The sequence below is a fragment of the Sarcophilus harrisii genome, chromosome 2 (assembly GCF_902635505.1).
Source record: "Sarcophilus harrisii chromosome 2, mSarHar1.11, whole genome shotgun sequence".
NCBI lineage: Eukaryota > Metazoa > Chordata > Mammalia > Dasyuromorphia > Dasyuridae > Sarcophilus > Sarcophilus harrisii.
In genome coordinates this window covers 373,640,008-373,666,768 of record NC_045427.1, presented here as the reverse complement: position 1 = coordinate 373,666,768, position 26,761 = coordinate 373,640,008, and the positions used below count along the sequence as shown (strand labels likewise).

At 37.9% G+C, this 26,761-nt stretch overlaps 3 protein-coding genes across 3 annotated transcripts; all 3 read right to left on the bottom strand.

Annotated features, from left to right (window-relative positions):
- Positions 1 to 1,065: 1,065 nt before the first annotated feature.
- On the bottom strand, positions 1,066 to 2,041 carry LOC116421637 (protocadherin alpha-8-like; the record flags this gene model as incomplete). Its single annotated transcript, XM_031953418.1, is given in 2 exon segments — positions 1,066 to 1,177; positions 1,180 to 2,041. Coding segments are annotated over 2 exon segments (927 nt in total), but the record flags the coding sequence as incomplete, so codon positions are not given.
- An 8,854-nt stretch (positions 2,042 to 10,895) lies between these two features.
- LOC116420998 (protocadherin alpha-8-like) lies at positions 10,896 to 16,303 on the bottom strand. The gene is given in 5 exon segments (XM_031949309.1): positions 10,896 to 11,104; positions 11,107 to 11,893; positions 15,076 to 15,085; positions 15,916 to 16,040; positions 16,217 to 16,303. Coding segments are annotated over 5 exon segments (1,095 nt in total). The 3' UTR covers positions 10,896 to 11,018.
- Positions 16,304 to 20,555: 4,252 nt separating this feature from the next.
- LOC100916684 (protocadherin alpha-8) lies at positions 20,556 to 23,143 on the bottom strand. The gene has a single exon (XM_031953409.1). It carries the CDS (start codon positions 23,095 to 23,097, stop codon positions 20,653 to 20,655), a length of 2,445 nt encoding a protein of 814 aa, XP_031809269.1. The 5' UTR covers positions 23,098 to 23,143; the 3' UTR covers positions 20,556 to 20,652.
- Between the last annotated feature and the right edge of the window lie 3,618 nt (positions 23,144 to 26,761).

The following is a 26,761-nucleotide window of genomic DNA, read 5'->3' as shown; positions in this document are numbered from 1 at the left end:
TCACCATCACCAGCAGCGTCTGCCTCGGCCCATCAGATTCCTCCAGAGCCCGTGTTAGGCTGATCTCGCCAGTGTACAGCCCCACCCGAAAAGGGCTGCGACCGACGCCCAACTCAGGCTGCAACTCGTAAGACAACCACGCGTTGTAACCGGAATCCGCGTCAACTGCGCGGATCTTGGCCACGACGTGACCCGCTGTCACCGACTGGGACACCAGCTCAGTTGCTGCGACCCCAGCCGCTCCGGACCCTGAGTGAGGGGGCAGAACCACGGGAGGATTGTCGTTTTCGTCGAGAACAAACACCTGCAGGCTCACGTTGCTGCCTAAAGGAGGGAAGCCCGCGTCCCGGGCGCTCACCTGGAACTGCAGCAGCTCCAGCTCCTCGTGGTCTAGGGGCTGCAAGGCGTACACTTTCCCGCTCTCCGAGTGCACAGACACATAACTAGACAGTGGACGCTCCCCAACCCTTCTCTCCACCAACGAGTAAGACACCAGCGCGTTCTCCTGCGCGTCCGGGTCCGACGCGGACACTGTGAAGATGTGACTGCCCGGCGGGTTGTTCTCCTTCACAAACACAGTATACACAGGTTGCTCGAAGGCTGGCGCGTTGTCATTCACGTCTTCGATGGCCACAGACACGCCGGCAGTGGTCCAGAGCGCTGGCTTCCCGCCGTCCCTCGCAGTCACCACGAGCTCATAGGCCGGCACCCTCTCGCGATCCACAGAACCCTCCAACACCAGCGAGTAGTAATTTCTGAAGGTGGACACCAGAGTGAAGGGCCCAGGGGATGACAGTGAGCAAGTCACCTGCCCATTGGGACCAGAGTCTCGGTCAGACACACGGATTGAGGCAATGACTGTACCAGGAGGGGCATCTTCTCTGACAGGCAGCGACAATGACGTTACTGAGATATTGGGAACGTTATCATTGGCGTCCTGGACTTCCACTAGGACAGTGCAATGACCAATCATTGGGGGAGTCCCTTGATCTGTTGCATCAACTCTGATTTCATACGAATTAACATCTTCAAAATCCAAATGTCCCTGAATTGAAATTTCTCCTGTGTCTGGATTTATATGAAACTTATCTTTATTCACAGGAGAAGCGAGACTATTGAAAGAGTATAAAATCTCCCGATTGGTGCCCTCGTCTGCATCGGAGGCGTTCAGTCTGATCACTAAGGTTCCGGGAGCCGCATTTTCTTTTATCTTCACTTCGTATTGTGATCGTTCAAAAATGGGGGCATTATCGTTCACATCCAGGACTGTGATGAGCAGCTGTACTGTACCCGTGAGTTCAGGTTTGCCCCCATCTGTGGCTGACAGTATTAAGTGATGTTCAGGAACTTCCTCCCTATCTAGTGGTTTTTTAAGCACCAGTTCGACCAATTTACTCTGATCATTCTTTGACTGTATTTCTAGAATGAAGTAATCACTGGCGCTAAGCCTGTAACTAAGTAAGGCGTTAGAGCCAATATCCGAGTCAGAGGCTCCCTCTAGAGGAAAGGAAGAATCAGGCAATCGGGATTCGTAAAGAAACAGTTTTTGTTCCTTCACTGGGAATACGGGTGAATTATCATTAATATCTTTGATCTCCACCTCCACATGAAAAACTTGCAGAGGCTTGTCCACGATCACCTCTAAATGGATGCAACAAACAGGGCTGCGGCTGCACAGCTCCTCACGGTCGATCCGAGAATTCACAAACAAAATGCCGTTCTGCACATTTACCTCCAGGTAATCCCTGCGGCTCTTAGACACAATCCGGAACATCCTAGACACCAGCTCCCCGACCTCCAGACCCAAGTCCTGCGTGATGCGCCCCACGAACGTACCGTGTTTCGCTTCTTCCGCCACCGAATAATGGATCTGGCCGCTCCCCACTTTCCAAAATGTATGGAGTAGAAAGAAGAATGGAAACTGCTGGGCTCCCAAGTAACCTCTCCGGGAAAACAACATTGCAAACACTCTTTGCTTTATTCCAAAGGATATCTCAAATTTTGGAACACGGGTAAAGATGGGTGTTCGTTTCCTCCAGTCTTATTCTGCAGCATCCGCCATTGCTTTGCATCATTTAACGACAAAATAGAGCCTCCCTCCAACACCCAAAAGATACGGTTTAGCGACATTCCGTGGTCGACAGCGACATCATGTGGCATCAGTGTGTAAGTTACAATCTTTCTTTAAGGTATTTTTAAAAAACAAAAAAAAACTCAAATCTTGTCCAATATATAATTGTGTTTCAGAAAATATTTTTCATTTCTCGAGTTTTGTAAGCTGTTCCAGCACAGCAGCAGTCTTCTCCATAGATGAAAGGGATCCTGTCATTGTGTCTGCTTGTGTTCCTTAACTATGAAGGATAAGGTGCATTGGTTCTATATTTTTTAATTGGCTTTAAATATTCAGAAACAAATTGATGTAGTAAGGAAAGAAAATAGGCTTTGTACTTCCAGTCATAGAGCACTGAACAGGAACACTGGTATCTATGGGAAGAGGACTACATAAAAAACTCAGAAGAGAAGGCTTGGGTCTGATTCCTGAAGGTTACTTACTGAGGCTGTGAGCAAATCACTTGCTCTCTCAAAGTCGGTTTCTTCACATATAAAATGGAAACAATAGTGCTAGCTAAGTAGGAAATGTCTTTGTAAAACTTAAAGTACTACGAGAATGTAAAAAATATCACCTTGTCTTTAAAATATTAATAATGCATTTTGAAATTGTCACTCAATTATTAAGTGCCACTGTGTACTAGGCACTAAGCATTTAGGCGCCTAAGAACTTAGGATAAAAAGAAAGAGAAAACACAGGTCCTGTTTTGAAGTAGCACATAGTCTAATGGGAGAGACAACTTGCCAACATCTATTTATGAACAGCTTATATTCAAGATAAATTGGAAATAATCAATAAAAAGAAGGCACTAGAATTAAGAAAGATTTGGAAATGTTTCTTGTAGAAGTTAGAGTTTTGGGTAAGTTCTGAGAAAGCTGGAGAATCCAAGAGTTGGAGATGAGAAGGGAGAACACTCCACACTTGTAGTTAACCAGGGAAAATGCACAGTATCAAGAAATGAAATGTCTTTTTTTGAGGAACATCAAAAAGACCTATATCAGCGAATTACAGAGTATTTGGGGGGAGGAGGCTGAAGGGTTATGTAAGGTGTAAAATGTCTAAAAACTATGGAGGCTACTTATCAAGGGCTTTGCAAGCTAAGTAAAGGATTTTCTACTCAATCAGGGAACTATCGGAGCTTATTAAGGATGGCATGGATAGATTTACACTTAAGGAAGATCACTTTGCCAAGTTAATGGAGGATAAGTAGAAAAACTTGTGGAAGGCAAATCCATTAAGTAGGCTATTGCAACTGTACAGCCATGAGGTGATGAGAGTCTGCACAATAGTGTTTGGAAGCGTCAAAGAAGAAAAGGTCGCACATTCTAGAGATATCAAGAAGACAAAGTCAACAAATAGGATAATTGGTGCTGAAAGAGTGTGGAATCAAGCAAGATATCTAGGTTACAAGTCTGAGAAATGGTGGTAGTATCCTTAACAGTAATAGGTAAGATAGGAAAAGAGAAGTGTGTTGGGAAGGGAAGATAAATTTCAAAGAATAACATATTCCCAGAGCCAATGTTGGAGTCAGAAAAACATGGACTCAAGTCATGCATGTAATATATGCTGGCTGGGAATGTCTGGGGCTATAACTTAAACACCCTCTTCTCCCAGCCATAGCTCCTACTGCTTTATAAAAGGCTTTGACTCACTGAAAGCTGCTTATCGCAGGTATATCACAAGTTGCAATTTTTCTTTTTTAAAAAAAGTTATATTCTGATTTCATTCTATGGAGAATTCTGCTTTATTTCTTCTTACACAAATCCTATTCATTCTTCAAGGTCTAGTTCAAATGCAATCTCCACTGAATTCTTATAGCACATTATACTTCTTTTTGGCCATATATTTCATAATCCCTTTGTTCTGTTATTTATGAGCCTTATCTGAGTGATTAGTCTAATTCCTATATATCACTTTGTCAATAATTTTTGAATGCTCTGTATTTAGCAAATAACATTTTTTTACAGTAGGCAAATACTTTCAGAAGATTAAACTATGATAATCATTCTAATACTTCTCTATTGCCTTGAGGGGAAAGATGAAGATTTTAAGATTCTTAGACAATGATAAGTTGTTCCTGGGTGATCAAGAAAATGTTCTGAAGATGACCCAAAGAATTACTAACATGATCTGCCCTAACACTGTGGCATAATCTAATTCCCTACTATTCAGGATGTCTTTGCTCGTTGATACTCATAACCTTCAGGAAATCAATTAAGGTCTATGTCCTTCCTTAAGTTTCTTAGAGAACCAATAAGAAATTTAAACAGGCATGGTTCTAATTAATGAATCACTTATTTTTAATTTTCAGTAATTTTTTGAAGCTAGTTTATCTCCATCCTCCTATGTCCATTATTGAAATAATCATTCTTTACCAAGAATGTTATAACTAAATTTCTATTTTCCTAATGAATGTTAAAAATTAATTACTATAGTATCATCTCATCTATCATGAAATTTTATTGTTTTCTCCCTTATTTCAAAGCTACCACCTTTTTTCCTTCTAAAGAAAGAAGAAAAACATAATGACTGATAAAATAAGTTTAATGACTTCTGTAAACTGCTTTATAATATTAACACATAATATTTCTGATATCACCATGAGTTCAAATACATATTACAGATGCCAAGTTTCACAGAACCAAATTTAGTGATCACAAAAATTGCCATATCTTCAGTATTTTCAATATTATTATTTCTTCCATACAAATTATATATATATATATATATATATATATGTATTTGTTGAGGCAATTGGGGTTAAGTGACTTGCTCAGGGTCACACAGCCAGGAAGTGTTAAGTGTCTGAGACCAGATTTGAACTCAGTTCCTCTTGATTTCAGGGCTGGTGCTCTATCCACTGAACCACCTAGCTTTCATACAAATAAAAAATGTTAAGGAATTAGAGAGACCTGGGAAAAATTGAGAGGCATGCAAAACATAACAAATGGATAATAATCCTGACCAATCATTAGTTGCTTATTGATAGCCTAGTCTATGCTCAGTATAAATAGATATGTGCTTGATCTGAAAAAAATGGCTAATATCTCTTGACCATCATAAAGAAAATATCTCAGTTAATGAGACAGAGAAAGAAGAATGAGGAAGAAGAGAAAGAGGAGCAAGGGAAGGCCACAGACAGACAGACAGAGACAGAGACAGACAGAGAGACAGAGAGAGAGAGACAGAGACACAGAGACAAAGAGATTAGGTATCAACTTAAATGTAACCCCATTTAAATGAAATAATTTCTTTTTAAAAATTTCCTATATTCCAATAAAATTTTCTTTTTTCAAAAAATAATGTCACCTTAAATCTTCCCATAAAAATTTGTCTATTCTGACCAATAAAGTTACTCTTCAAAAATTTTAATGATAACAAATATTATATCCATGAAAGATTACTAAATTTACAAAACACCAAAAAAACAAGAGCACAAAATGAATAGGGGGGAAATATCCCTGGATTCAAACTACCTGAAGTAAAGTCCTTAATATTTTAAAAAGAACAATCAGGACATGTATCAAAGCCAAATCTGAAGTTTCAGATCTGAAGAAGAAAGGTATACATAATAGTGTAGTGTTGGGAATTTGATACTAAAAATATAAAATTCAGAAGAAATTAAAGAACATGAGTTGAATAATAACCAAGGGACATGTCAACCAAGAAATAAATCTTGCAATCAGTAGTTTATCCAGGTAAAATATTGATTTTTGTCCTTTATATTTCATAGAAGAGACCTAGTCATAGTACTAACAAATCCACTTTTATCAACTTTTTTTAAATACCTGCTTTCTAAAATGTGCTGTAAGAAATAATGAAGAGATTTAAAGCATAATCACTGTGTGCATGGCATTTACATGATCATTATAATACACAGTAAATGAAGCTATAATTTAAAGCACATCTTGAAGATAGTAAGACAAATTATTATTGGGGGTCCGAGGAAGAGATGGGAAGTTACATATGGAAACAGGAAAGGCTTCTTGAAAGAGGTGGATTTTGGTCAAGAATATAAAAGGACTGAGGAAGAATAGTGAAAATGAAAGAAGACCACTTAGTAACAGGTTTCAAACTATAACACAAATTGTTAGTCATCAAGACAATGTGTACTGGCAAAGAAATAAGGTGGTAGATAAGTGGATTCCACTATACCTATAAGATAGATTCCACAACATACCCTACTAAATGACCACAATGATCTCGTGTTTCATAAACCCAAAGATCCAAATTTTGGAGACAGGAATTCCCTATTTGACAAAAATTGCTAGGAAAATTAGAAATCAGTTTGGCAGATAGATGTTTCAATTATTTTTGTTTCAATACCATATACTAAGATAAAGTCAAAATAGATGTATGGTTTAAACATAAAGAGTGATATCATAAGCAAATTAGGGAAGCACAGAAGTTTTGATTTGTCAGAACTATGGATAAGAAAACAGTTTATTACCAAGAGAGTGAAGATCATGGGAAGTGTAATGGATAATTGTGATTATATGAAATTAACATGGTTTTGCACAAACAAAACCAATGCAGCTAAAATTAGAAAGAAACCAGAAAACTGGGGGAAATTCTTTTCACAATGAGTTTTCCTGAAAAAGACTGCATTTCTTATAAGAAATTGAGTCAAATTAAAAAAAAAAAAAAAAAAAAGATAATTCTATTCTCCAATGGTTAAAGAACATGAACTGGTACTTTTTGAGAAAAAAAAAATTCAAAACTAATAATAGTTACATAAAATGCTCTAAATCGTGATTGATAAAGACAAATGCAACTAAAATCACCTCTGTGGCACCACCTCACGTCTATCAGATTGGCTAATGAAAAAAATCACTAGAGGGGATGTGAAAAAAAAAAGGTATGCTAATGCACTGTGGGTGGAGTTATGAACTGGTCCCACCACTCTGGGGAAACAATTTGGAACTATCAATAAATAGCTTTTTGCATACCCTTTCACTCACATGGCACCCATATTCAGTAATATGGCTACTAGATTTTCACTCCCAAAAAGTCAAAGGAAAAGGAAAAAGGTCTATATGTACAAAAATAATTATAGCAGCTCTTTCTTAGTCTAAAGGAACTGGAAACTTAAATAGGAAAATGGCTTAAGAAATTATGGTATGTAAATATGATGGAATATTAGTTTGCTGTAAAACAAAGGGAATGGTTATGATGTAAAATGAAGTGAACAAAATGAAGAAAAATAATTATACAGCAACAATTATATTGTCCAGATTATCAGCTTTAATTCTATAAATTTAATTAAGACAATGACCAACTACATTTCCAAAGGCTTCCTTACATGGAGCAACAATAGGTCAGGCCTGGAGTCAAGAAGACCCAAGTTCAGAGATGGCCTCAGACATTTACTCGTTGTGTGACCTTGGACAAATCTCTTAACCCTGTTTGCTTCAGTTTCCTCATCTCTAAACTGAGTTAGAGAAGGAAATGGTAAAGTACTCTACTATTTTGCTAAGAAAATTACAAATTTTGCCATGGTGAAGCATCAGAGAGGGTACTTTGGTAGATCCCTTTACCCTTTAGACAGACTGTCATAATAACTGAATAATGCCATTTAATAACTTTGAAACATATTTTTGTTGTGCTCAAAATGTGGCATATCATCAAGAGTTCAGGCTCCCAAAGAATACAAACTCAAAAATTAAATGGTTCTATGATTTCATCAATAACAGAAAAGCCTGTCAATGTTTGCCCATTTTCTGTAACTACAATCCCTCTCCATACAAGTTAGTCAAAAAAGATCTGCCCAAAATGCTGGAGCCCTTCTTTGATTTCTCCAACAATTAAGGCATATTACTAGAGCACTCTGATTAACTATCCATCTGTCATCCATTTCTCTTGGCACATGTCAGGTCTTGGCACACTTTCATAAAACTCATTGATGGCATGCTGTGCTCTACAGAAGTTATCATTGTTTATATTTCAGACTACTCATATCCATAGTTCCCCTTTGCATCACCCTCCATATAATTTTAACCGTTATTTCTTCAGAGGAAGCGCCATTCCAGGTTTTACTTTTATTCAGAAATGTCAGTAAAATATTTGAGTAGAAAGAATAGGCTTTTGCTATTATAGGAAATTTGCTATTAGTAAGTGATTTACATTTCACTAGAAGAAATATAATATCCACCTCTTTTTCACTTTTAGGAGATGCTTGTTCTCCATTTATATCTTTTAATCACATATCCATTATACTTTTTTTTTTCCTGACTGTTAGAATGTAGTTGATTTTATACCTCGGTAATGTTTTTGGTGTTCACTGTATACCAGTTTCTATGAATTATTTTTGGAAGAAAAAGCTGCTATATAATTTGCAAATCTTTAGCCTCTCTTTTTTCTCCTGACCACATTTTCACACATATATGCCACCCTATGTGTTTGTCTATGGGTATTAATAAATTCAGAGGCCACAACAATCAATTCAATTCACTGATAGATTATGGCAATCATGATAGCAAGCCTCACTTTCCACATTTATAAAATAGAAGTAAAAACAGCACTTACCTCTCAGGATAATTGGGAGGATAAAATACAATACTATTAAAAAAAATTTTGAAAACTTTAGTGTGATATATAAATGTTAGCTAGCATTGGCATAAAACCCAGCTTCTTAAATTGAGGGTCACAATCCCATATGGGGTCTCATAAATGAATGTGGGAGTCACAAAATTATGATTTATTATCAGTAAATGTTTGGTATGTATACCTACTTTATATACACCTTTGAAAGATGGGTCACAAAAATTTCTTAAGCAAAAAGGCCCTTTGAATGGGAAAAATTTAAGAAGTCCTTGCATAGACAATTAATTTTATGTTTTCTACATCGTTTTTCACAATGGCTATGCAATGCCATTAAATGGAAGCAACTACATAGCTTTAAAGATGATCATCCAAACTATGATTTTACTTATCCAATAAATGAAATACATGCAAGAACAATCAAAATAAGAACTTAAATATGCAGAAGATAAAACTCACACTAAGGAAATTAATGGCACAAAATGATTATGTAGGTCTCTTTAAAGTAGAGAGATGTAATGAGAACTAGTCAAAAGAAGAATTCTATAGAAATGGGTAACCATTTTTCATGTTCTGGCAAGTAAAAGATAAGTGAAAATTTTGACCCAAGAAGGGACATATTTAAGCATGTGAAGAAAGAAGAAGATGAAGAAGAAAAAAGCATTTCTGAAATCTTAGCAGGTTGCTTAAGAAATGGAAGGCATGATTTCAAGGAAGAAAAATAAAATTTTAAGGGAAGAGGAATGAGTCACAACAATCGTGGAATGTCTTGAGGGAAATAACAATTGACATCTAAACAAAAATAAAGAGGTATAATCAATAATCACCCACCTTCCCAGAGCTGTCCAGGCCAGCCTCCTGCCTCTGGCCTCTTTCTCCAGAAACAGGACACGGAGGGAGGTTAGGGCTGAAGGCCATGAGGTCGTTCTTGGCCGCCCCTTCTCCAGAGCAAACCTGCCGCCGCTGCTGAGAATAAGACCAACTTCCCATTTCACTTGAGCACACCAACGTGGGCTTGCTGGGCCCGTAGGAAGCCTGTGGAGGCGAGGAGCACCGAAGTGCCACATACAACAGTAGACTCAGCACCAACAGGCTGGACACAGAGCAGATGGCGATGATCAAGTAAACATTCACATCCACCAACGCAGGCTCTTTCCCCATGCCAGCCTTTGCCGAGATCCCGGAAGCCCCTGAAAAAGCCTTTGAGGTCTGTCCATTCTCCACCACTGATACGCGCACGGTGGCTGTGGTAGACAGGGCTGGTTCTCCATGATCTTTCACCAGCACCAGCAGCGTCTGCCTCGGCCCATCAGATTCCTCCAGAGCCCGTGTTAGGCTGATCTCGCCAGTGTACAGCCCCACCCGAAAAGGGCTGCGACCGACGCCCAACTCAGGCTGCAACTCATAAGACAACCACGCGTTGTAACCGGAATCCGCGTCAACTGCGCGGATCTTGGCCACGACGTGACCCGCTGTCACCGACTGGGACACCAGCTCAGTTGCTGCGACCCCAGCCGCTCCGGACCCTGAGTGAGGGGGCAGAACCACGGGAGGATTGTCGTTTTCGTCGAGAACAAACACCTGCAGGCTCACGTTGCTGCCTAAAGGAGGGAAGCCCGCGTCCCGGGCGCTCACCTGGAACTGCAGCAGCTCCAGCTCCTCGTGGTCTAGGGGCTGCAAGGCGTACACTTTCCCGCTCTCCGAGTGCACAGACACATAACTAGACAGTGGACGCTCCCCAACCCTTCTCTCCACCAACGAGTAAGACACCAGCGCGTTCTCCTGCGCGTCCGGGTCCGACGCGGACACTGTGAAGATGTGACTGCCCGGCGGGTTGTTCTCCTTCACAAACACAGTATACACAGGTTGCTCGAAGGCTGGCGCGTTGTCATTCACGTCTTCGATGGCCACAGACACGCCGGCAGTGGTCCAGAGCGCTGGCTTCCCGCCGTCCCTCGCAGTCACCACGAGCTCATAGGCCGGCACCCTCTCGCGATCCACAGAACCCTCCAACACCAGCGAGTAGTAATTTCTGAAGGTGGACACCAGAGTGAAGGGCCCAGGGGATGACAGTGAGCAAGTCACCTGCCCATTGGGACCAGAGTCTCGGTCAGACACACGGATTGAGGCAATGACTGTACCAGGAGGGGCATCTTCTCTGACAGGCAGCGACAATGACGTTACAGAGATATTGGGAACGTTATCATTGGCGTCCTGGACTTCCACTAGGACAGTGCAATGACCAATAAATAAAGGAGTTCCTTTGTCTGTTGCATCAACTCTAATTTCATACGAATTAACATCTTCAAAATCCAAATGTCCTTGAACTGAAATTTCTCCTGTGTCTGGATTTATATGAAACTTATCTTTAATCACAGGTGGAGCGAGACTGTTGAAAGAGTATAAAATCTCCCGATTGGTGCCCTCGTCTGCATCGGAGGCGTTCAGTCTGATCACTAAGGTTCCGGGAGCCGCATTTTCCATTATCTTCACTTCGTAATCTGATCGTTCGAACGTGGGGGCATTATCGTTCACATCCAGGACTGTGATGAGCAGCTGTACTGTGCCCGTGAGTTCAGGTTTGCCCCCATCTGTGGCTGACAGTATTAAGTGATGTTCAGGAACTTCCTCCCTGTCTAATGGTTTTTTAAGCACTAGTTCCACCAATTTATTTTGATCATTCTTTGATTTTATTTCTAGAGTGAAGTAATCACTGGCGCTAAGCCTGTAACTAAGTAAGGCATTAGAGCCAATATCCGAGTCAGAGGCTCCCTCTACAGGAAACCTTGAATCAAGCAACCTGGATTCGGGAATAAACAGTTTTTGTTCCTTCACTGGAAATAGAGGAGGGTTGTCATTGATGTCCTTGATCTCCACCTCCACATGAAAAACCTGCAGAGGCTTGTCCACGATCACCTCTAAATGGATGCTACAAACAGGATTGCGGCCGCACAGCTCCTCACGGTCGATCCGAGAATTCACAAACAAAATGCCGTTCTGCACATTTACCTCCAGGTAATCCCTGCGGCCTTTGGACACAATCCGGAACAGCCTAGACACCAGCTCCCCGACCTCCAGACCCAAGTCCTGCGCGATGCGCCCCACGAACGTACCGTGTTTGGCTTCTTCCGCCACCGAATAATGGATCTGGCCGCTCCCCACTTCCCAGGATGTGTGGAGCAGAAGGAAGAGCAGCAACTGCTGGGCTCCACAGTCTCCTCCCCAGGAAAACACCATCGCAAACTACTCTGCTTTACTCCCAAGGATAGCTCAAATCTTGGAATACAGATAAAAATGGGTGTCCGTTTCTTCCAGTCTCATTCTGCAGCATCCGCCATCGCTTTCATCATCTAACTACCAAATAGAGCCTTCCCCCAACACCCTAAAAGGGAGTGTAGTGATATTCCGTGGTAGACAGCGACATCATGTGGCATGAAAGCGTAAGTAAAAATCATCTTTATGCTGTAAAAAAAAAAAGCAGCTCATACATTGCCCAGCATTTAATTTTGTTTCGTAAACATTTTTTCATATTTCTGGTTTTGCGAATTCTTTCAGCATATAACTGAAGTTTTCTTCGTCGAAGGAAAGGATTCAAGCACTGTGGTTGCTTCTGTTGCTTTATAATGAACTTTTAAATCTTTAAATTGGTTTTTCTTTAAATTGGTTTTAAATATTCAGGAACAAGTTAATATAGTAAGGAAAGAAAATGAACTTCCTTTTGAAGAGGTGGAACGCCGGCACGTTCAAGAATGCTAAACAGGAACTCTGGACGAGTACTGGATGTGACTACTTGCCAACAGCTACTTATGAATAGTTTATATTCAAAATAAATTGGAAACAGTCAACAAAAGGAAGGCACTAGAATTAAGAAAGATTTGGAAAGGTTTTTCCTAAAAGTTGGGATTTTAGGTAGGAAATACAGGAAACTAGAGAATCCAAGAGGTGGATATGAGAAGAGAAAGCATTCCACATTTATAGGACAACTAGGAAAATGCCCAGAGCCAAAGGAATGTCTTGTTTGAGGAACAGAAAAGGCCAATGTCACTAGGTTACAGAGTCATTCATTGGATGGGAGGAAGGCTGAAGGTTGTTTAAGGTGTAAAATGATAAAAAAAAAAAAAAGGTATAGAGGCACCTTATCAAGGATTTGTATGCTAAACAGAGATTTTATGCTTAATTCTAAAGGTAATAGGGAACCATTGGAGCTTATTAAGGGTGACATGATCAGATCTGTACTTAAGGGTGATGACTTTACCAACTTAGTGAAGGATGAGTAAAAAGACTAAAAAGACTGCAGAACTATCAATAAGACTATCGCAGTTATCCAAGCATGAAATGATGAGGGCTTGCATTAGGGTAGTTTTATCATGTCATCTCATATAAAATTTTTAAGCTTTCCCTCTTTTTTCAAATACTCTCACTCTTGTTGCTTCTAAATAAAGAAGAAAAACACTACTATAGAGAAATTATATTAAGTGACTACTGCTTCTATGACTGCTAATCTTAACAAATAATATTTCTGTTATAATGCCATAAGTACAAACATGTATTGAGGATTCTGATTCTCATAGATTCTGATTTCGAGTTCTCATAAAATTAACAGAGTTGGCAAAAGCACTGGCAATTGATGAAGAAAACCCATGTACCTCCAATATCCTTAGTACTATTCAGCATTAATATTTCTTCCATCTAAACAGAGAACCTTAAGAATTAGAGATGTCTATGGAAAGTAAAGAGATATGCAACACAATGGGAATGGATAAGATAATCGTGCTTAATCATTAGATGTTTTTTGACAGCCTCGTTTGTGCTTAGCACAAACAGAAATATGCCCCACCTAGTAAAATGGCCAAGATACCTTAACCATCGTGGAGAAAATATTTCAATTAATTCCTTTTAAAAGGAGAGCTATTGGGTATCAATTCAAATATAACTATTTAAACAAACAATTCCTATAAAAACAATTTTTTTAGAGATTAAATTTACAAATGACAAAAATGATGCTACCACAGTCAAAACTAAAAACACAAAATGAATGAGAAGAAATCTGGTACTGGATTCAAACTAGCTAAAGTGATGTACTTAATAGCATTTTTAAAAGAACAATCAAAAGATGTATCAAAGCCAGATCTGAAGTTTCAAGTCTGAAAAAGAAAAGTAAAAATAGACATAATAAAAAGTAGAAATTTTATAATGAAAATCTAAGTTAGAAAAAAAAAAAAAAACATGATTTCAATTCCCAAAGGTAGATGACAACTAAGAAATAGATCCTGCAAACAATAGTTTACCCAGATGACATATTTGTTTTATCCATATTTTCATAGAACAAACCTAGTCATTGTACTAAGAAATTCACTTTTATCAACTTTTCTTAATTACCCTATTCCTAATATATAGTAAGCAGTAATGAAGAGATTTAAAACTTAGATCAGACATCATCCCTGTGTGTATGGCATTTAGGGATCACCATAATACATAGAAAATGAAGATATCTTTTAAAGCACATTTTGCAGATAGAAAGACAAATTGTTATTGGAGGTTAGGGTGAAAGATGGGAACTTACACATGGAAACAGAGAAGTCTTCTTGAAAGAGGTAGGTTTTGGTCAAGACTATCAAGGACATCAGTAGTCAAAACAGATGATGAATGGAAGACCACCTAGCAGTACTAGATTTCAAACTATATCACTAAAGTCGTAATCATCAAAATAATGTGGTACTGGCTAAGAAAGAGGGTGGTAGATCAGTGGAATAGCTTAGGTCCACAATACACACTATAGTAATGACCGCAATTATCTATTGTTTTACAAACCCAAAGACACAAGCTTTGGGGATAAGAATTAGCGATTTGACAAAAATTCCTGGGAAAACTGAAAAGCAATGTGGCAGAATCTTAGGCATAAAGCAGTATCTCAAACCAATATCTCAAACTAAGGTAAAGTCAAAATGGGTATATGATTTAGACATAAAGGACGATATGATAAGCAAATTAAGGAAACACGGAATATTTTTTCTATTATATCTATGGATAAGGATACAGTTTATGACTGAACAAGAGAGAGGAGAAGGATCATGAAAAATATAATAGATAATGTGAGATAATATGAAATTAAGAAGTTTTTGCTTAAACAAGATCAATGCAGCCAAAACTAGAAAGGAGGAATCTGAGGAGAATTTTTTACAGAGTTTCTCTGAAAAAGATCTCATTTCTCAGATATATATGAAACTGAGTGACATTTTTTAAAAAATTGAGTCATTTTCCAATTGATAAATGGTCTTGGCAAGGAAATAGTTTTAAGGAAAAAAACCAAAGCTTATAATCCCAAAAAAATTTTAAAAATCATTATTAATTAAAGGAAATTGGTAAATTTAAAAATTTAAATTGTGAAAGGTTTAAACTTTAATTCCCAACCCCCAGAAATTTACTTTTATTGCCCTAAAAAGAAAAAAGGGAAAATAATGCAAATATTTAATACCAGTTTTTTTGCATTTGGAAAAATTTGAAAATTGGGAACCAAAGGTTAAAAAATTTGTCCCTTTGGTTAGAAATACATTGTCTTATAAAAATTAAAGAAAAAGGGAAAATTAATGAACAAAAAAAATAATTTAACCAATTCCTTTTGTGAAAATTGAAATTTTGAAGAACCCTATTAGGTAAAATAAACAAATTTAAAGGATTAATTGTTAAAAAAATTATAAGAAAGAAAAAATTAGAAACCCGGGGAAAATTAAGATAATTTTACACCTCCTTTTTTAATTTTACAAACCTTTGAAATTTAAGTTTTTCCCTTACTTTGGTAAATATAAAACAATTTTTCTAAAGGATTAATGGTTAAAAAAAACTTGGAAAAAATTATGAAAATCTTAAAAATTAAATTAATTTTGGAAAATTTTTTTTTTTAATTTTTTCAACAGCCTTTGGGAAAAAGTTTTTTTAATTTTTAAATAACCAATATTAAAATTTTTTTCCAAATTGGAGGGAAGTTTAATTTTAAAGGGAGAAATATAATTTTAATAAAATTTGAAAATCAATTAAAACTAAAATTTTAAAAAGGGAAAGAAAATTGGTTTCAAATTTTTTTTCCCGGAGAATGGAAAGGGGCGAAACCAGGGTTTTTTTAAAACCCCTCCCGAAAAAATTTTCTTTGTTAACCAAAAATTAAGGTTTAACAATGTGGGATTGTCTTAAAAAGGGGGGAAACAAGGAATCCAAACAAAATTTTAACAACCGGAACCGAAAAGATGGCTGTCAGGGTTAAAACTCACCTTTTCCGCCCTTTGGCCCGTCTTTCTGTCCTTTTCCTAGAACCCGGAACAATGGTGGAAGTTCGGCCTGAAAGCCCAGAGGTCTTCCTTGGCCCACCGCCCTCCCGAGCCTTTTCTGTCTTTGCCTGAAGGGAAAAGGGGACCAGCCCAACCAGGTGTTTGAACCCACAACTCAGGGTGGAACTTCCCGGTCCTTAAACCCTGTTTGGGGGCAAGAGGGCACCCCAAGTGCCCACCCTAATGAGGGGGCCGAAACCAACAGATTGGTTTCCGAGAACAAAATGATCCGTTAACTTTTAACCTCTCCAAGTGCCTCCCCAATGCCAGCTTCCGCTCCCTCCTTGGAAAGGGCCAAAGGCGAACCTTTCCTGCCCTCCCATAAGAACATAACTGGCAGTAGCCTTCCCAAAACCTTCTTCCAAATTTCAACCAAAGCACCAGCGCGTTCTGCCTCCGGGCCCACCGGACCTTAAAGAGCCCGGGGGCTGTTTCCCTTCAAAACACAGGCCCCACCCGGGGCTGGCCGACGCCCCCCGCCGCCCTGCAAGCAACCAGCCTTAACTGGAAATTCCGCGTCAAATCCAGCCTGGTTTCCAAGGAAAAGACCTGGGTACCATGGGAAAGGGCCCAGGGTTGGCGACCCCGCCGCCCGGACCCGAATTGGGGGGAACCACGGGAGGTTGTCGTTTTCCCGGAGGGGCAAACCCCGCAGGGCCAACTTGCTTCCTAAAGGGAAGGGAACCCGGTTTCCGGGCGCGCCCACCCAACTCGGACAGCCCAAAGCCCTGTTTGGTTGGGGGGGTCCCTTTGTCTGGGCCGACACATTTCTAAGAATTGGGTAACCCTTTTCCAAACGAAAGGAAACCCCGTTCTTTGGCGCGGTTCCAAACTTGGAGCGGAACTGTTGAAAGATTAAAATCCCCGGGTTGGTTCCCCTTTCACCACGATAATAAGGTTCCGGGGGCCGCTTTTCCATTTCCGTTTCTGATTCCCGACACCTGGCGTGGGGCGGCTGGCCTTCCCCGGCCTGGAGTGAAGAGCTCAGGCCCGGGCACCCCTCTTCGGATTTCCAGGAACCCTCCCACCAGCGAGGTTTTAAACCTTTCAAAATTTGGACACTTTGATTTAACCCAGGGGTGAAGTAATTTACCTGCCCAATTTGGGACCAGAAGTGGTTAGACCACATTGAGGTAAGGTCAAACCAGGAAACTTTTGAACAAGGCAAGGCGGAAAAATTTTGCCTTACTGGAAATTGAAGGTTTCATTATGTCCTTGACTTCCATAGAAAAGTGAATGGTTAATTGGGATCCCCTTTTGGTCTGGTTGGCATCCCAACTCCTGGTTTCTGAATTAAATTTCAAAATTAAAGTCCTGTTTAAATTTCCTCCGGAATCCCGGCCTTTAAAAGGAAACCTTAAATTTAATTCCTGGATTAGACCTGTTGGAAAGGAAAATCCTGTTTGGTTCCCGCCACCGGAAAGGGGTCTGGCCGTCCCACTTAAGGTTCCGGGGAGCCGCATTTTCCCAATCTTCCCCACCTTCGTTATTCTGTTTCCCAAGTGGGGATACTTCAAAGGAATCCAGATTAAAATGGTGTCCTTTCCCAGTCTTTTTGCCCCCATCGCTTACTATTAATATTTAGGCCTTCCCCCCCTAAAAGGGTTTTTAAAGCACCAGGTTAAATTTAATTTAAATCATTCTTATTTTAAAAAAAAAACACTTGGCCCTTTAAGCCTGTAAAATTTTTCATAAGGTTTTGGAATTTTTCCAATTCAAGAAGGCCTTCTTTAAGGAAATTGGAATTCAAGGCCAACCTTGGATTTCAACAAAACAAATTTTTTGGTTTTTCCTTAAAAGGGGGTTTTGTTAAATTGATTAAACCTTTGAATTAAAAAATGAAACCCTTTGAAGAGGCTTCCCGTTCCAAGAATTCAAACCTCTTAAATGGTCTAAATGATTTGCACTTGCCAACACTTAAGGGGTGAATTCCAAAAAAGAAAAAACAAAAAAGGCCGTTTGAAAATTTTACCTTCCAAAAATTGGGTTTTTGAACACAAAACCGAAACCTTTAAAGAAAAAGTTCCCCTTTATAGGACCAACCTGGGAAATGGCCCAGAAGCCGGGTTCTTTTGAGGAATGGAAAGCCCCCATTAGGGATTTTGGAGGAGGAAGACAGCCTGCTGGTTTAAAAACTAAAAGGAAAACACCATCCAAATTTGTTTCTCCCGGATTTAGCTTAAATCTGGAATAAACCAGGATAAAAATGGTGTCCGGTTTCTTATTTATTCTTCACCAACCGGGGAAATGCTTTAAAAATCAAACCAAATAAGACTTCTTTTCCCCAACACCCAAAAAGGGAGGGTGTATTTGGGTGAAGCGAATTCATTCAATAAAATTTTAAGTTTTAAAAATTCACCTTTTAAGCTTAAAAAAAAAAAGGAGTAAAATTATATTTTGCCCGCTTTAATTTTATTTCTTAAATAATTTTTCCAATTTCCTGTTTTAGGAATTCTTTTCCCATAATGGTGTTTTCCTTCGAAGGAAAAATATTAACCAATGGAAACCCTTTATAATAATCCTTTAAATTCTTTTAAATTTTTTTCCTTAAATTGGGGTTTTAAAATTAAATTCAGGAAAAGTTAAAAAGTAAGGGAAAAAGGAAAATAAATTCCTTTTTAAGAGGTTGGAACCGGAATGTTCCTTTGGGCCAAACAGGAAATTACCATCTAAATTACCTAATAAGTACCTTTTATAATTTAATTAATTCCAAAAAAAATTTGGAAACAAATTAAACAAAAAAACAACTTAAAAAAAAAATTTTTAAATTTTTTTTTAAAAAATTGGTTTAAAGGAAAAATACAAATAAAGAACCAAATGAATGAGAAAGAAAACCTTACTTTGGACAAACTAGGAAAATGAAGACCAAAGGAATTTTTTGGAAAACAAAAGGAATGTTCAAACCAGGTTCAGAAATCCATTAAAAGAAAGAAATAGGCTAAACTGTTTTAAAATGAAAAAAAAAAAAAATGACACCCCAAGGATTTGGGCCTTAAAAAAGATTTTGCAAAAAAGGTTAATAGGGAAATTTTGATGGCATAGAAGAAATCAGTTTGTACTTAAGGGTTACTTTACCAACCTTTTTAAATTATAAAACTTAAAAAAATTTGGAATAATTTAATAAGAGTTTAAACTGAAAGATTTCCCCTTTGCATTGGTATTTTTAAATCATTATCCTTGCAAAAATTTTTAAGTTTTCTTTTTTAAAACATTTTAATCTTGTTTTTTAAATAAAGAAGGGAAAACAATACAAATAGAGAAATTTTTAAGGGTATGTTTTGTCAAGTCTTAACAAAAAATTTCGTTAGTCAAAAACAGGTGATTGAAGGAAGACCCCTAGATTTCTAAACCATTCCCAAAAATTAAAATAAGGGAATTGGCAAAAAAAGGGCAATTAATGGAAAGAAAACCCAATACCTCCAATTATCCTTTTAGTTTTATTCCAAGCTTTAAAATTTTTTCCAAATTCCAAAATAAAGGAATGTTAAGAATTAGAAAGAAATTTCTGGAAAGTAAAAGGGATATAAAACAATTGGAAATTGGATAAGAAATTAAAAACAAGAATAACTATTAATCCTTTGGATAAGGCCTTTTGCTGAACAAAAGAAAAAGGATCAATAAAAAGGTAAAGATAATTTTAATAATTTAAATTAAAATTTTTTAAAAAAACCAATGCAATTCAAAACTAAAAAAAAAAAAAAAATTTTTTAAATTTTTGAAAAGGATTAAATTTTCCAAATAAAAAATGAGGAACATTAAAAAAAAAAAAGTTGAAGAACTTAATTGATTAAATGGCAAAGGGTTATTAATGGATTTTTAAAAAAAAATCAAAGTTTTATAAACCAAAAATTTTAAATTTTTGGTTAAAAGAAAAGTAAAAATTTAGGACCATAATTACTTAAATTTAAAAGAAAATTCCAAAAGTTAAAAAAATGGTTTAAAATTCCCAAGGGACAGGTTTGAAACCAAGGGAAAATTTTGAAACTAGCCAAAGATAATAAATTTATTTTTCCCAAATTATTTTTCATTAAAGAAAAGAAAAAATTATCATTGTACAAAAATCCTTTCTTTTATCAAAAAATTTTAAAACCCCATTTCCTTAAAAAAATTTTTAGTAATAATGAAGAATTTTTAAAAACTTGAAGAATCTTCCCAGGTTTATGTATATGAATTGACACAGAGTAAAGTGAACAAAACTAAGAGATAACTGTACAGCAATATCATAATGATGATCAACCATGAAATTCTTAGTTACCCTCATCAGTACAATGATCAAACACAATTCTAAAGGAATAATGATGAAAAATAATATATACCTCCAGAAAAAGAATCGATGAACTCTGAGTGCAAATTGAAGTATAATTTTACACTTTCTTTTTTTTTTTTTAACCTTTTTTACAACATTGCTCTTTTGAAACTAGGTTTAAAAAAAGAAAGAAAGAAAGAAAGAAAGAAAAGGGTGAGTTTCTATTAATTAGTATTTCAACAGCCGAATAAGGAAAGGAAAGATATTCCAAGGATTATTTAATTTTTAAATAATCCAATACTGAAATAAAATTTCCTTGTTACCAAAAGTTAGAGGTTAAAGCAATGTGGGATGTCTCTAATTTTTTTTAAAGGGATTTGAACATATGGAATCATTTAATAAATATTTGAATCAACAGAACGTAAAAGATGTTGTCAAGGGTAGAAACTCACTTTCCCGACGTTCTGCCCGTGCTCTGTCTCTTCTCCTTCTTGAGAACCTGGACATGGTGGAAGATTCGGGCTGAAAGCCATGAGGTCGTTCTTGGCAGCGCCCTCCCCTGAGCAAATCTTCTGTCTTTGCTGATGGGAATAAGACCAGCTCCTTACAGTGTTTGAACACACATCAGTGGACTTCCCAGGCTCATAAAAACCCTGTGGGGGCGAAGAGCACCGAAGTGCCACATATAGCAGGAGACTCAATACCAACAGACTGGATACCGAGCAGATGGCAATGATCAGATATACATTCACATCTACCAGTGTCTTCTGCCCTATGCCAGTCTTTGCTAGCTCCTTGAAAGCCAAAGACGAACCTTTAAACGTCTGCCCAATCTCCACAAGTGATACGGTCACTGTTGCAGTAGCCTTCAAAGAAGGCTCTCCATGATCTTTCACCAGCACCAGCAGCGTCTGCCTCGATTCATCTGACTCATCCAGGGACCGAGTAGTGCTAATTTCGCCAGTGTACACCCCTACCCGGAAAGTGCTGTGTCCGGTGTCCACTTCCGACAGCAGCTCATAAGACAGCCAGGCGTTATATCCTGAATCAGCATCCACAGCCCGTATCTTCGCCACCACGTGGCCCACAGCTACGGACCGTGAAACCACTTCGGTCACGGAGCTAAAGCCAGCATGAGGTGGCAGCACAACCGGCGCGTTGTCATTTTCGTCTAGTACGAACAGTTGCAGGCTCACGTTGCTACTCAGAGGAGGGAAGCCCGCATCCCGGGCATTCACTTGAAACTGCAGCAGCTCCAGCTCCTCGTGATCCAAGGGCTGCAAGGCGTACACTTTTCCACTCTCTGAATGTACAGACACGTAGCTCGACAACTGACGTTCCCCCATCCGCTTCTCCACTAAAGAGTAAGACACCAGTGCGTTCTCCTGATCATCTGGATCCGATGCAGACACTGTGAAAATGTGACTGCCTGGCGGGTTGTTTTCTTTCACAAACAAGGTATACAAAGGCTGCTCGAAGACAGGCGCGTTGTCATTAACATCTGCGATATCTATAGTCAAGCTGGCAGTGGCCCAAAGCGCTGGAGATCCGCCATCCCTCGCTGTCACCACTAGTTCATAGGCCCGCATGCTCTCGCGGTCCACGGAGCTCTCCAGCACCAGTGAGTAGTAATTCTTGAAAGTGGACACCAACGTGAAGGGTGAGGGCGGTGACACCGAGCAAGTCAACTGTCCGTTGATTCCAGAGTCACGATCGGATACGCTAATGAGGGCAATAACTGTGCCTGGAGGAGTGTCCTCTCTGACAGGAATTGACAGTGATGTCACTGCTAATTCTGGGGCATTATCATTGGTGTCGAGGATTTCCACTCGAACAGTACAGTGTCCAACCATAGGTAGGTTCCCTTTATCTATTGCGTCAACTCGAAATTTATATGAATTTATATATTCGAAGTCCAGATTTCTTTGAATTGAAATTTCTCCTGTATCTGGATTTATATGAAACTTATCTTTAATCACAGATGGAGTAAGGCTATTGAAAGAGTATAAGATTTCTTGATTAGTTCCCTCATCCTCATCCGAGGCATTCAGGTTGATCACTAATGTCCCATTGGCTGCATTTTCTAATATCTTCACTTCGTATTCTGATCTCTCAAAAGTCGGGGCATTATCGTTCACATCCAGTACTAAGATGAGCAGTTGCACGGAGCCAGTGAGCTCAGGTTTGCCTCCATCTGAGGCTGTCAGTATTAAGTGATGCTCAGGAACTTCCTCTCTATCTAGGGGTTTTTTCAGCACTAGCTCAACCAATTTATCCTGATCGTTCTTTGATTTTACATCTAGAATGAAGTAATCATTGATGCTTAGTGAATACGTAAGCAAGGCATTAATCCCAATATCGGGGTCAGAAGCACCCTCTAGAGGAAACCTAGAGTCTGACAGCCTGGATTCAGGAATAAACAGTTTTTGTTCTTTCACTGGGAACACTGGCGAATTGTCATTAATGTCTTTGATCTCCACCTCCACATGAAAAACCTGCAGAGGCTTGTCCACGATCACTTCTAGATGGATGCTACAAACAGGATTGCGACCGCACAGCTCCTCACGATCGATCCGTGAATTCACAAACAAAATGCCATTCTGCAAATTTACCTCTAAGTAGTCCTTGCGACCCTTAGACACCACCCGAAAGAACCGCGACACCAGATCCCCGACCTCCAGACCCAAATCCTGCGTGATTCGCCCCACAAACGTACCGTGTTTCGCTTCCTCTGGCACGGAATAATGGATCTGGCCGCTCCCCACCCCGTAGGCTGTATAAAGCATAAATGAAAATAACAGGTGCCGACTCCCCAGGATGCCTTCCCAGGAAAAAAACATCGCAAATCCTCCATGGAACTGTTCTAAGAAATTAATCATCTTTAGAGAATAAAGGTAAATACTGCTCTCTGATTCTTTCAAACCCATTCTACTGCATCCGCCATCATTCAGCATCCCCAAATGAATAGATCTTTTCCAATGTTTAATGTGTTTGGCCTTTTGTGAGGAGACCATTTCGTGGTACACAGCGACATCATGTGGTCGATACTAAGTGGTACATAGACTCATTTCAGTAATTCCCATTATGGTACTTGGATTAGAAATTTCATCTACCTTCTATTTCCCCATAATTGAGCTTCTACTGTAGCATAAGGTCACTATTCTCACGACTTCAGAAAGCAATACTATCCTTTTTTCAATGTTTTCTATCACCCCACGTAAAAGTAATGGAGTATTTCCTTAGAAAAATTCAAATCCATAAACATTTTAGTGGTTATGTGCAAAGGACGGTGCTAGACTCACATAATTCCAAAATAGGGGAATAAGTAATCTGTCCATCCAAAGAGCTTAAAGCAATAATAAATCTCCAGCATATGTGGCATATGGTAGGGAAGTAGGAATGATTCAAAGTGTTTTAAGCAATGTGAGAATAGAGAGAAAACATTTCACCTTTCTCTATCTGATATTCAGAGATATTAATGATAAATTAATTTTAATCAGTAAGAACAATGAATTCGGTCATTTAAAAGTGTGTGTACAGGAAACGCATATAATCTTCAAACACTAAAGAAAATAAGAAAAAAAAAGAGGCAGTGCTGAAGGAAATAGCTTAAGGTACTAATTTTCTGAATCCACTGGACATCTATTGTCTTGCCTCTTTATAGTGATATTTTGAAATTTTTCCTATGGATTCAATTATCTGAATGCATTTGATTCCCAAATCTACAATCCAACTATTATGACTCTCCTGAGTAACAGTCCTTCATTTTCAAGTGATTACTGGATGTCTTTTATATGTAGTTTTGACAGAATATGAAGGACAACCTAAAAACTTTTTACTCTATTGTGGAAGTAAAAGAAATACTTAAAAAAAAAAAAAAAAAGGATAGTAGTCCTTCTCACAATAGACTTGGCAATGATAACACACAATTTCAAAAAAGCAAGCCTTATTTTGCTTCAGTTTTCTCTACCAACAACAATAAACTTTGGACTAGAAAGGGCAGTTTGAAAAAATAAGCAGTAGGAAATAAAAATTGAAGATAAGTAAGAAAATCATTAAAAAACATTTAAATGCAAATGATCGGTGCATATCACTAATCTTTGTGAGCAGAATCTCATGTTACTGAAAGAATTGGCAATTTTGATCACAGAGGTACTGTCAGTGATTTTTGAAAAATCATAAAAAATAAGAAATATGTCAGAACTGAAGAATGTTGATCTGATTTTTCTTAATGGCAATAGAATGCTGTCTTCAGAATATAAGCTGGTGAACAGGTCAGAATTTAGAATATATTATTAATTAAATGACTAGTCTGCATCTAGAAGTAAACATGACAATTATATACAGCCATCATGATTTATAGATTAATTCATATCCATTTTCACGGGGTTATTAGACTTTAAGATAAAATCATTGGATAGACATAGTTTTAATATAAATCATTTGACAAAATTTCTCATGCCATCCCAATTGACAAGATGAAGTAGTGTGGACAAGTCAATATATAGCTGGGTCAGTTCAGAATGGCTATATAACTAGATGTCAAGAAGTCATTAATGGGTTAATGTCATTTTGGACTCATGTCTCTGATAGGGAGCCTCAGTGATCTATCCTTTCTTCTGTTTAACATTTTCATCAATGACTAGGATGGTATACTTATCAGATTTGCAGAAGACATAACTCTGAAATGAATAGCTAATGCATTGTGTCAGAATGTATAGATCCAAGCAAATATCTACAAGATAGGAAAATAGACTGAATTAATTAGATAGCATTTAACAAAAATTATTGAACGGCCCTACATTTGAATTGTCAAAAAATTAGCTTTACAAAAATAAGAAGGCATCAATACAAACAGTTTTCATAAACAAGATCCGGCAATTCTAGTCAACGTTGAAGAGATGAGTCAACAGTGCAACTAGAGTGAATAAAGCTAATTAAATTGCTTTCTGCAATTCAGAAAAAAATTAATACCAATAACACTGAAATAAAGATCTATAATCTTCTCTTCAGTTTGAGAACATCTGGAATCTAACGTTCAGCTCCCAACACCATATTTTAACAAAAATACTAATAAACCAGAGAGCATCCAGAGGAAGATGATCATCATTGGTAATAGACTGAAGATTCTACATTTTAAGGATTACTTTAATGAACTAAGAAAAAAGAGAAGAGAAAACTTAAGGGAAAATATGAAATTTAAGTATCAGAAGGACTTTCTTGGTGAAAAGGAATCTGATTTCTTGGACTCACAAATGATTCCAGAAATAAAAGCAATTAGTGGAAATTTCTGAGAGGAATATTTATACTCTTTGTAAAATTCAAAACTTGTAAATCTTTTGTAATTAAAAAAAATTGGCATCAAGAGTTTGCATGTGCTTTTCATGCAAGTTAAGTACTAATACAGATATCCTCCAGAAAATATTAGTGGAAAAACTGACTGGCCATTCAAGTCAACAGGTATTTATTAAGTGTTTACTATGCCCAATCATTGTCCTAAGCAGTGGAATACAAATACAAGAAAAAAGATAGTCCCTGCTCTCAAAGAGCTTACATTCTAATAAGGCAAGACAGCACACAAAAAGAAGCTGAAAAGTCTCTGGGTTTCAGTGGGGAAGAGGGAGTTGAAGTACCCCATATCGTGGCAGAAATATATTCATATTTTAAAAGAAAAGATAGCTTTTAGAGAAACCAAAATCTATTCCGATACACAATGTACAAAGATTTAGATAAATTACTTCTCCATGTCGATTATAGATCATCTTTGGAGGATTTGTAGAAGGAGATATATTTGAAATGCAAAACATGAGATCTGAATGGATTGCAAAATGTAGTACTGAAGGGATGCAATCATATCATTAAAATAATAATTTATACTCTTATTTTTAAATGCTGTTAAATTTTTCTCCATGTATGTTTATATAAGTAAAATTAGTTATATTTCATACATTTAAGTTTGAAAATGATAAAATTATCATTCTGTCATTTGAGATTTGTATTCTGTCAGACAAATAAGTGAGCACTGCTTCACTGTGAGGATGACTAAGCCTGAGGTCAAGAGAAAATGAGTAGTTAGTAAACACGTCCAGAGAAAATTAGCTAATATGCTTACTAATAAGTTGTCAAAATGGAGCAGAAGCTAATAACCGGTGCTAGATGCAAATTCAGTTGAGTGGGAATAAGGAAGGTGAAAATGAAGGTGTCAACACACCCCTGCCAGGAGGTGGAAAAAACTATCCAGTCTTCTGAGCCTTGGGACAAAGCCCTGATTATCAACACCCTATTCCCTATCCAACCATTTATGTCTTCGAATCATAGAATATCTCAAGATAAAATTTGGAACTAAAATTTATGAGCTAGATAAGAAAGGCACTTGATGGAATAACGCTGCAAATTTGATCAAAGTAAATCTCTCCTAAAGTAAAAGATGAAAAACAAAGTTTTATCCAAAGATAGAAGAGTGTGGAATCAAAATCAGTGAAGAATGAAATTTATCTAGGGAAAGACTGAAAGATTGAAATGATTGTCACATTCAGACAAAAA

Coding starts and splice junctions, on each gene's coding strand:
- LOC100916684 (XM_031953409.1), bottom strand. CDS start 23,097: ATGATTAATTTCTTAGAACAGTTCCATGGAGGATTTGCGATGTTTTTT.